We start from the raw sequence: 12,083 nt of genomic DNA, 5'->3' as shown, positions 1-12,083 counted from the left end.
GTTTGGTGACACCCCGTGGACACACTAAACACTGAAACCTCTGATATTAGATTTAGTTGTTGAGGCTTCTGTGTAATTTTCTGTTAAATGTGCGATTTTTTAATACTAATTAGATTAATTAGATTCATTGGATTAATTAGTTTTGTTCCATTACATCAAAGTTCTCTGACCTTCACATAATTCTGTATGTAAATGCACTGGCTTTTGTGATTTCAATGAATAAAAACAGTTATTTCATATACACACAATTTAGATCCTGCTGGTGTGGGTTTCTTCTCTTTCAGTAGCCACGTTTACATGCAGCCTAATGATCCGTTTATAATCCGACTAACAGCTCAATCAGAATAGAATACGTCCATGTATACACTTCAATCAGAATACAGTTTCTATCCGACTGATCGAGGTGGGTAATCCTGTAAATAATCAGTTAAATAGAAGAATAATATCCGTGTAAACGCCTGTATCTGATTACATTCCCTATCGGAAAGTTTAAGTCCGTTCTGATCGTGTTCGTCGCGTCACAGTGAAAGTTTATACCGTTCAACATGGCGGAGCAGAAACTGGTCTGCAGAGGAGACGAAGTTTATGCTCTGATCTTTAAAAGACGGCGGTGGGACGGACGTCCAGCTTATGTGTCTCAGAACACGACGTCTTCCTCTCGGCCTTCTTTAATAAGGACATGTGAAGGACGTTTTCCTGAGTCTGACATCATTTTAAAGCAGTTCAAAACACAAGCACTGCTCACTGCTGCTCATCTCACTCTGACTGGACTCACGTGATGTTCGTTGTCTTGGTAACATCTACACTAAGCGGTTCTTTACTCAGCCGGCTCCGAGAACCAATTAGGCTCAACAGTGGAAAAGCGGCCAAACTCTTTTACGTTAAAAATTAGGAACATTTGTTTGATATAGGCCCTTTAAGGTTTTGCAAACCAGTAAAGGAAAATTCTCACTTATTTCTGAAAAAGAACGCAACATTTATGAAAGCTCGGTGTCCCCAAACTTTTGCTGTGCAGGGTTAGGATGGTGAGGCCTGTGCTGACACTCGGAGAGAGAACGGAGTGAGCAGGCGAACGAGTGTGATTTAATCTATATAACGTTACTGCTTCCTCCGTCACTCTCACTCTCTCTCGCTCTCTCTCACCTGCTTCAACTCTTTCTGTGTCGTTTAGTGCTGTTATCTGTTCTGTATCTCATCTATTCATTCAACACATTAACCAATCACTCGCTTCCGAGCTGCATAAATCACACACGCACACGCACACACACCACACGCACACACACGCACACACACACACGCACACACACGCTGCCGTTTAGTGAGTGAGTCAGAAACCTTCAGAGAGCAGACGGAGAGAGCAGCAGAATAAATGTATGTTATTAAAGTTAACCTGCTAAATATGAGAGAGAGGAGAGAGAGAGAGAGAGAGAGAGAGAGAGAGAGAGAGAGAGCATGCAGGTGTGTGAGAGAGAGTACGAGGGAGAGAAAAAATAAAGACAGACAGAAAATAGAGAAAAGAGAGAAAATTGAGAGAGAGAAAGTGAAAATCGAGAGAGAGAAAATTGAGAGAGAGAGAGAGAGACAGAGAAAGAGACAAATTGAGAGAGAGAAAAAAATTTGAGAGAGACAGAGAAAATTGAAAGAGAAAAGAGAAAGAAAGAGAGAGAGAGAGATAGAGAGAGAAAATTGAAAGAGAAAGAAAATAGAGAGAGAGAGAGAGAGAAAGAGAGAGAAAATGAGAGAGAGACAAATTGAGAGAGAGAAAAAAAATTGAGAGAGAGAGAGAGAGAGAGAGAGAGAAAGTAAATACATAGAGAGAGAAAATAGAGAGAGACGGAGGGGGGAGAGAGAGAGTACAGAGAGAGAGAAAACAGAGGGAGGGGAGAGAGAGACAGAGGGAGAGAGAAAATAGAGAACAGGGAGATGAAATGAATGAGGCATCATGAATGGAGGGAGCGACGTGAGGTTCATTACTGTCCCACAGGGCGGACGAATGATAAAGAGGAGAAAGAAAGATGCGCAGGATGAACAGACGGAGGGAAGGAAGCGTCTCCGTTCCAGGCGCCGTTTGAAAGGCAGTCTTGCCGGCGCGGATCGTACCTGGTTTCAGGTCCCTCTCCTCCAGAACAGCCAGCCATTTCGCTCCCGTACCGAAGATGGTGATCCTGCAGGGAGAAACAGAGGGAGTTTATGTGCTGAGTGCAAAATTACAGCCTGAATAAGCACAAAAACTGCAGGGCACACAAATATTCTGGTTCTAAACGCACGTCGTCATATTCTTCATAACTTTCATATTTCATAAGCTACATTCTAAAGGTGGGGGTCGTATGAGAGCTGTAACTGTCTTCTTTCCAGTCAAATAGATGGGTGATGTAATTTTAAACCCTTATAATAAAAGAAGCTGAACTCACAATTTTTTGTTTCTACTGAAAGTCGACCCATTTTTCCACAAATCTGGGCTATAAACTATAAACAGATGGCGTCTCTTCAGTGATCTGCTCTGTAAACATTACTTTTATAAAATAATACAAAGAGCGTCTAAGATTTTTGGCTTTCAGCAGTAAATTGTAAGCATATAGCAATATGTGTATCATAAAACACATGCTCTGTTAATTTGAGGGGAACTTTCACAAAAAATAAATAAAATAAAAATTTACATTTATTTCATGCAGTTACTAAATAATTTGCCTTACGATTTGGTCAAATTCAGATAGACAAACCTAAATATACTCTGGTCAATAAGAGGTTAAGGCTTAGCTGCACTCCTAAATCATCACACTGTGTGGAGTTGTTAAAAATAGCTTGCTAATCCAACCCTGAATGGCAGCAGTTAGCACGATTCAGATAAACAGCACTGAAAGCTGCACTTTGTTAAGATTTGCTTGTTAAAACTGAAAGAATTTGTTCATTACAGAGTCAAGAGGAAACAAAATCTGCTAAAACGTGGTGTTCTTGCGCTGCTGCGAGTCTCAAAGCCAGAAATATTCATTCAAGTTGTTTTAGCTGTACAGCTAACGTTAGCTGGCTAATTATTTGCTAATGGTGTCTTTTTTATTCTTTTTCTATTTGGGAAACTCGTAATTACAAAGTTGTTTTAGCTGTACAGCTAACATCAGCTTGCTAATTTGCTAATATTAGCTGGTTGCTAATGGTGTCTTTTTGCTTCAGAGTTTTTCTCGTAATTGTGAAGTTGTTTTAGCTCTATAGCTAATGTTGGGTGGCTAATTTGCTAATATTAGCTGGTTACTAATGGTGTCTTTTTGCTTCAGAGTTCGTTTTCTATTTGAGGAAACTCATAATTGTGAAGCGATTTTAGCTGTACAGCTAACGTTGGGTGGCTATTATGCCAATATTAGCTGATTCTTTGGCTAATGACGTCTTTTGTTGCTCACTGTTCTCTATTCGGAAACCTCGTAATTAGAAGTTGTTGTTTAGTTGTATAGCTAAAGTTAGCTGGCTTTTTTGCTAATATAAGATAATTACTAATGTTGTCTTTCTTGCTTCAGAGTTTGTTTTCTGTTTGGGAAACTCGTAACTGTGAAGTAGTTTTAGCTGTATAGCTACCATTGGCTGGCTAATTGGCTAATATGAGATGAATGGCTACTTTGCTAATGGTGTCTTTTTGCTTCAGGGTTCATTTTCTATTTGGGGAAACTCATAATTGTGAAGCGATTTTAGCTGTATAGCTGATGTTGGTGGCTAATTTGCTAATATTAGCTGGTTGCTAATGGTGTCTTTTTGCTTCAGAGTTTTTCTCGTAATTGTGAAGCTGTTTTAGCTGTATAGCTAACGTTAGCTGGCTAATTGGCTAATATCAGATGATTGGCTACTTTGCTAATGGTGCCTTTTTGCTTCAGGGTTCGTTTTCTGTTTGGGAAACTTGTAATTGTGAAGATGTTTTAGCTGTACAGCTAACGTTAGCTGGCTAATTTGCTAATATGAGCTGACTAATGGTGTCTTTTTTGCTTCAGAGTGTTTCCTCGTAATTGTGAAGTTGTTTTAGCTCTATAGCTAACATTGGCTAGCTAATTTGCTAATATTAGCTGGTTACTAATGGTGTCTTTTTGCTTCAGAGTTCGTTTTCTATTTGGGGAAACTCATAATTGTGAAGCGATTTTAGCTGTATAGCTAATGTTGGGTGGCTAATTGGACAATATTAGCTGATTCCTTTGCTAATGGTGTCTTTTTTGTTCTTTCTCTATTTGGGAAACTCATAATTACAAAGTTGTTTTAGCTGTATAGCTAACGTTGGGTGGCTAATTGGCTAATATTAGACGATTACTTTGCTAATAGTGTCTTTTTTTTGCTTTTTTCTGACACTGGAAAAATGAGTAGCTTGTATTTAATGGTGGTTTTGACTGGAAATTACATATATGATTTCTGTTACATTACATCAACACACAGTTCTGTATGTAAATGCACTGTTTTTTGTATCATCAATGGCTAAAAATACATTCAAAAGGGGTTGTTTCTACATAGGTTCACAGGTGCATTCACTTTTATTCACCGTTATTCACTATTACTGATTAAAGTATCTGAAATTAATCTGAAAACTGCTCCCTGACACATTAAATAATTTAATATTTTCTTGCGAAAGGATAACACAGTGACATTTATGAGTGTACTGGTAGGTGTTCAACCATGTATCAGACATATATGTATGACGCAATTACTATGCAATCCAATATTTCATACTTACAAATGTGAACACAACATATATGTACATATATTTTGAAAAATATGCCTGAATATTTAGGATATATGTGCATACATGGCCATATCAGAGTCCCTCACTTTTGTCCATTTTCACAGATATAAAAGATTATAATGAAAGTGAACAGCCACTAATCAGCAAAGTGAATAATGCTAATTGGTAGCTCCCATCTGTTGTTAGCCACATTAGCATGCTTGGTAATGCAAGCGTGTGTGTGATGACGGAGACGTGCAGTTAGCACCAGCCTAACTGCTAAGCCATAAAGCAGGGGTGTCCAAAGTTCGGCCCCAGGGCCAAATGCGGCTCACAGACAGATTTTAATTGCCCCCGGCTTCCGTTCTACAGTGGCTCACCAGCCAGTACATCGCAGTTCTTCCTTTTACCTGAAGGTGGCAGCTGACCAGACCTGCAGCTTCATTTATAGCTTACATTTAGTCAAGACTACAGACATAAAGCTCAGACTAAACACTGAAAACTGGCGATTTTGGCAAGATGGAAATTCTTATCAGAGAAAATTCAGTAGTTCAGTAAATATTAACCCTTTAAGGTCGAACAACAACATGGCTACACCGCGTTATTTAATACATTATATTGCCTGAAGTGTTCGCTCGTCTGCCTTCACACGCAGAACTTGAGTGACATCCCATTCTTAATCCATAGGGTTTAATATGATGTCAGCCCACCCTTTGCAGCTATAACAGCTTCAGCTCTTCTGGGAAGGCTTTCCACAAGGTGTTTATGGGAATTTTTGACCATTCTTCCAGAAGCGTATTTGTGAGGTCAGACACTGATGTTGGACGAGAAGGCCTGGCTCGCAGTCTCCGCTCTAATTCATCCCAAAGGTGTTCTATTGGGTTGAGGTCAGGACTCTGTGCAGGCCAGTCAAGTTCTTCCACACCAAACTCGCTCATCCATGTCTTTATGGACCTTGCTTTGTGCACTGGTGCGCAGTCATGTTGGAACAGGAAGGGGCCGTCCCCAAACTGTTCCCACAAAGTTGGGAGCATGAAATTGTCCAAAATCTCTTGGTGCTGAAGCATTAAGAGTTCCTTTCACTGGAACTAAGGGGCCGAGCCCAACTCCTGGAAGACAACCCCACACCAAAATACCCCTCCACCAAACTTTACACTCGGCACAATGCAGTCAGACAAGTACCGTTCCCCTGGCAACCGCCAAACCCAGACTCATCCATCAGATTGCCAGATGGAGAAGCATGATTGGTCACTCCAGAGAACGCGTCTCCACTGCTCTAGAGTCCAGTGGCGGCACTTTACACCACTGCATTCGACGCTTTGCATTGCGCTTGGTGATGTAAGGCTTGGATGCAGCTGCTCGGCCATGGAAACCCATTCATGAAGCTCTCTACGCTGTTCTTGAGCTGATCTGAAGGCCACATGAAGTTTGGAGGTCTGTAGCGATTGACTCTGCAGAAAGTTGGTGACCTCTGAGCTCTATGTGCCTCAGCGTCAGCTGACCCCGCTCTGTCATTTCACGTGGCCGACCACTTCGTGGCTGAGTTGCTGTCGTTCCCAATCGCTTCCACTTTGTTATAACACCACTGACAGCTGACTGTGGAATATTTAGTAGTGAGGAAATTTCATGACTGGACTTGTTGCACAGGTGGCGTCCGATCACGGTACCACGCTGGAATTCACTGAGCTCCTGAGAGCGACACATTCTCTCACTAATGTCTGTAGAAGCAGTCTGCAGGCCTAGGTGCATGGTTTTATACACCTGTGGCCATGGAAGTGATTGGAACACCTGAATTCAATGATTTGGATGGGTGAGTGAACACTTTTGCCAATATAGTGTATAACTAAAAAGCAAACATCAAACACCAACCGTGTCTTGGCTGATTACATTTGGGGGAAACTGGGTAAATCTTTCACCTAACAACGTTTACATGTTTACATCAACCCTTTTCTCTTCATCCAGTTTTCCATGCCACGGGCCCTTTAAAATTCTGCAAGAACTCTAGAACCGAATCGATTCGAGCCGAGCGCTGGAATTGATCCCTCTGGCCTCGCTGACCTGCCCAAGGTCCAATCAGACAGACTGTGATGGAAACGCTCTGGGTTAAATGTCCAGAGGTCGAAGGTGAACACCTCACCACAAGACAATATCTGACCTGCACAAAACGGCCAGCCAACACTATTTTCCCGCAAACCGCATCTACTTTTTAAAGCAGAGTGTCCACCGTTTCGTCTTGATGAGCCTTCTGAGTGCAGTTTTCTGGAAGTTCTGCTCTCAGGTTGGCATCAGTGGCATCAGAGGAGACTTATATCGAGCAAATACCTTCCCAACGTGTCCAAAAGTATCCAGACGGTCCTTCTAATCAGTGAATTCAGCTACTTTAAGGCCTCCGATTACTGATGCAGCTTGTATAATCTCCATAGAAAAGCACTGACCAACAGAATGGGACACTGAGCAGCTACACATGATCCTAAAGTCACCGTGTCCGAAATGTGTGGGCTATAGGGGTATAAAGCCCTCCAGCATTGGGCTGTGGAGCAGTGGAACAGGGTTCTCCGAAGTGATGGAGCTCCATCCAATACCTTTGGGATGAGTTGGTGTTGCATTTGTGATCCAGAGGACATATTCATATTACAAAAGCAAATTTTATCATAATTTAGGAATTATATTATGTGATGTTTGTTTTAAAATGTAATACTGATGGTAAAACAGCCATATATGAATGCAGTAAAATATGAAAAAATGCTTTTTTGGTTATATTTGGGTATATTTTGCCTTACAATGCATGCATGCCGCTCTCCACCATTAATTCATTTTTAAAAATATGATTTTAAAACATGTATGTTTAAAAATATATTCTACACTGTCAGAAATAATTAAAACATTTTTAAAAACTGTTTAAAAAAAGCTAAAAAATTTGACAGCTGGGGCGTCAGACAAAACGTTAATTAAGAGTAAAGGTATTTTTTTTCTCAATGATGGTAAAAATCTGTAAAATTACAGCCATTTAATTTCTTAGACATACTGACTTCTATTCTAATTCAAAGGTTTCACAAGTTAACTACACAGTCAGTACTGTAAAATGGAACGGTCAATACCCACTGCATGTAAATAAACCAAACACATCGCTGTTGTTGGAAGAAAACCTCATATCTCCAAAATGGTAACTTTACAGGAGAAGGAAAAAACATACTTTACTTTCAATGTAAGTCAATGGAACCAGACTTTTATCCAAGTCATTTTGGGCCGTTTATTTTGGTCCAATCATCATGAAACCTACAAACAATATAAAGGGCAACAGGTATTTTCAAATTATGTCAAAAACTGAAAAACGCCAAAAATGGACATGCGAGGTTTTGTTCCAACAGCAGTGATGTACTGTATTTTTATAACTGTATTTAAATTGTTACTCTTTACACTTGAATTACAGTAAAAGGCAGATTTACTAAAACTGTAATTTTGCAGATTTTTACCATCATTGAGAAAACAAACTTTTACTGTTAATTAACAGGTTCAGTCTGGCTCTCCTGCTGCTGGACTTTTTAACTGATTTTGAGGCCAAAATCTTCTCAAAACTATCATAAAACAGTGTCTCAGTCATCAGGCAGTGAATTCATAACCATTTACTGTAGGAACTTTCTGTGAGGGAGCTTTTAGAGGTGGACGTCTGGTTCCTATCACCACCACTGTGAACAGTTCTGACTCGGTAAGTTTCTCTAGAACAGAGCGTTTCACACCAAACCACTCTGAACTGCTCTGTTTACATTTTAATGACTTTATTATGTAGATATTTTGAAAAATTGGTGGAGTTCCCCTGTGTTCAGCATAAATAAGCTATACTGATGGAATTCAGCGTCTGTCCTTTCACTTCCGTTATAAGTAAGTTTAGAGGGAGTGTCAGGGTTTTCCGTTCTTCTCCGAGTTCAGGGGAACGTGTGGAAACGATCGTCCGTGTTAATGGACCGTATGGCACAGATGCAGCAGACAGAGATCCGGTGGAAAAATGCTGGATTACTCCTTTACGTTTGCTCCGGCTGAAGTGTGGTTTAGAGAAACACGGCCCAATTTCAGCTTGAACAGAATAGGACATCTGGATGCTCTTCCTACATTCTAATCAACCAATTACCAGCCTCGCCTCGCCACCTGCCACCAATCAGATGTAAGTAGGGTGTTGTCATGGCACCGGCTCATTGTATGGCTTACTGTATGAGCGTTCTCGTTTCTCTTCTCGTCTTGTCTTGTCTTTCCTGTTGTATTGCTCTAGTATACGCTGTGCGGTGGCTGTCTTAGGCCGGAATATTTGTTGGTGGTTATTGTGATTTTGGCGTCTGCAGTGGCGTTAATCAACACTAACCCTTAAAGGGGAATTCCACCCTTTTTCCAAAAATTCCTCCATAATTAAACAGTTAAACAGAGTCGTTCAGAGTGGTTTGGTGTGAAATGCTCCATTCTACCGAGAATTGTTCACAGTGGTGCTGATAGGAACCAGACGTCCACCTCTAAAAGCTCCCTCACAGAAAGTTACTACAGTAAATGGTTATGAATTCACTGCCTGATGACTGAGACACTGTTTTATGATAGTTTTGAGAAGATTTTGGCCTTAAACTCCATTCATGGTAGAGGGATACGTAATATGCAGGGTGTTCTGAGGCAAAATAGTCCCCAAAGAGCTTATTATATCAGGTTTTCCAAGATTTTTCATCATCAACATTCCATATAAACTCAGAAGACTCGTGTAGGTTCACTGGTGGTTTTGGATAGTAAATAAAATGTCTATATTTGTGTTGTAGTCATGGCGACCCCTGGTTCCTATCACCACCACTGTAAAGACATCAGTCAGTAAGAACACCTATTTCACATCAAATCGCTCTGAACGACTTTGTCTACATCTCAATAACTGAAAGATGCAGAAATTTTTGAAAAATTGGTGGAATTCCCCTTTAAAGCCTGTCCAAATCTTTGTCTATTTGTATTGGTTTAGGTATACAGCATACAGAAGGCTAATTTTTGGTGCATACGCTTCCTTTACTGGTTAGCAGGAGCTTTCCATCTCCAGTGCTACTGCGTTTGCAGTAAGAAGGGAAACACTGTAGACCCCATGTGTCAAAAACAAGGCCCGTGGGTCAAGTCAGGCCCGTGGAACGATCCTATCTGGCCCACGAAAATATTTTAATTCTCTATTAATATTAGCCCATTTCACCATGAACTGCACTACATTTCCCAGCATGCACTGCAATGCAATGTGTGCTCCCACCCCAACAACGATCTATGGGACTGCACCACAAAACAAGATACCAGGTGTCCAGTTTAAGTGAATGGGCAGTTTTAAAAACCCCACTGTACACTGGGGACATTTAAAGAGGTTTAAGAGCTAAAATAGTCTATAGTTTTATATAAAACAAGTTGTTTTTACTTAAAATTATTTTTTAATTGTTTATTCTAGTATTGTATTGCTCTAGTATACGCTGTGCGGTGGCTGTCTTAGGCCTGAATATTTGTTGGTGGTTATTGTGATTTTGGCGTCTGCAGTGGCGTTAATCAACACTAACCCTTAAAGGGGAATTCCACCCTTTTTCCAAAAATTCCTCCATAATTAAACAGTTAAACAGAGTCGTTCAGAGTGGTTTGGTGTGAAATGTTCCATTCTACCGAGAATTGTTCACAGTGGTGCTGATAGGAACCAGACGTCCACCTCTAAAAGCTCCCTCACAGAAAGTTCCTACATGAAATGGTTATGAATTCACTGCCTGATGACTGAGACACTGTTTTATGATAGCTTTGAGAAGATTTTGGACTAAAACATTGTCTGTAAATCCAAGTTGTTTTTATTTAAAATTATTTTTTAATTGTTTATTCTAGTATCCGCTGTATTTTTTAATCATTTAAGTATTCAGTGCCTGTTTTTTGCTGTTGTAGTTTTGGCATGTTTTGAACAAACAATGGCCAGTTGGGGTCATGGCAAAAATGTTAAGCAAAACTAAAATAAAAACACAGAATTATTGAGATTTTTTAATGCAGCCCTTTTAGTGGCTGAGGTTGACACCCCTGCTGTACACTTTGGAGAACTACTGCTTTATAACGGAAGCTGCAGCTGAACGTTTTTAGCTGGATATCATTTTAAATTCGAGAAACAATTAAGCACTGAAAGAAAAACGCTCCTCTAAAGCGCCTCGCAGGCAGCACTGTGTTTATATTGATCCGTCCTGCATCTGAAGGCATTCGGATTCACCTCCACTCTTTCTCTTCCATTTAAAAGTGTGGAAAAGAGCGACAGAACACCAGGCCAATTTCCTTAGCCTGTAATAATCCCGCGCTGAGGCGACGTGACGACACGCTGCCCTGCTCTCCCGCACATGCCTCCATGCAGCGCCTTCGTGCCTCGCATTTGCATGGACTGTACAATGTCCAGCCGATTAAATATCGACCTGCTTTAAAACATCCGGCCCGATGAATCTGCCAGGATCAAAGGGTCCTGATCCGGGGGGCTCGCCGAGAATCGCTTTACACGGGAAGAAACAGAGGAGCTGGTATGTTTTATTCATACCGCAGCGGACAGCCGCGCGCACACACCGGCCACTTTATCGGAAACCCCTCCCTTACAACAGACTAGTGATTCGCAAGTTGTATGTATTCAAGTGTAATAACATTTTATGTTATTTCATAATAATTTAGAGAGTCTACATTCATTTTTCCATGTAAGGTCCACTTATAATGTCATAATAACTGGTCATAATTCATTTCTACACTCTAAAAATGATGGTTCTTCAAGGGTTCCTTATTTCAGAAATTGGTTCTATATTGTCGCATTTCGCGTGACGTCACACTGTATAGTCGCCGCTGTTTTGAGGGCCGATTCAGCCTGATGCGTTCAATTTCCTCTGCAGTTGGTTGTAATAACTGTAAAGGAAAACCGTAAAGAAGCTGAGAGACGAGAGACACACAGACCTTTAATTCAGTGTTTTCACTCCAGGTTTGGAGCCGCTGCACTGTACAGTTTAGTGTTTCTCTCTGCTGTTCACCTCGTTCAGCTCAAGAAGGGATTAATTAGCTGATAATATCAGGTATTTTAACCAGGAAACCACAGTTATGCAGTGCAGGGGTTTCAGGACTGGAGCTGAACTCTGAACTAACTGCACCAGCAAACTTACAGAATCACGTCTGTCGAAACACGACGTCGTTTTCAGACCCACGACATTCAGTCTGATATTTAACGTTAACGTTTCTCCATTCAAACGTCATTTAAATCAGAAACAGAGAGTAAAGTTACACCGGCTGTCTGCAGCTCCGTTAGGGGGCGACTGTTCATCTCTTGGCTGTTAACATCAGCTAAAGTTATCTAAAGGATGACCAACACAAACTGTGCAGCAGCAGATCAGCTGTCGTCTCTGACTTTACA

General features: G+C 40.8%; 1 protein-coding gene across 1 annotated transcript in view; it reads right to left on the bottom strand.

The window, feature by feature from the left end:
* The window catches only part of aacs (acetoacetyl-CoA synthetase), a 76,573-nt gene that overhangs the window by 29,371 nt on the left and 35,119 nt on the right, over window positions 1-12,083 (bottom strand). The window contains exon 11 of the mRNA XM_036598405.1: window positions 2,101-2,165. Coding sequence (XP_036454298.1) covers window positions 2,101-2,165 — 65 coding nt within the window. The remainder of the gene's footprint in view (window positions 1-2,100; window positions 2,166-12,083) is intronic.

This window comes from Colossoma macropomum, unplaced genomic scaffold, assembly GCF_904425465.1.
Source record: "Colossoma macropomum unplaced genomic scaffold, Colossoma_macropomum, whole genome shotgun sequence".
Taxonomy (NCBI): Eukaryota; Metazoa; Chordata; class Actinopteri; order Characiformes; family Serrasalmidae; genus Colossoma; species Colossoma macropomum.
Note: the sequence above shows the minus strand (reverse complement) of the source record. Positions and strands in the feature narration are given on the sequence as shown.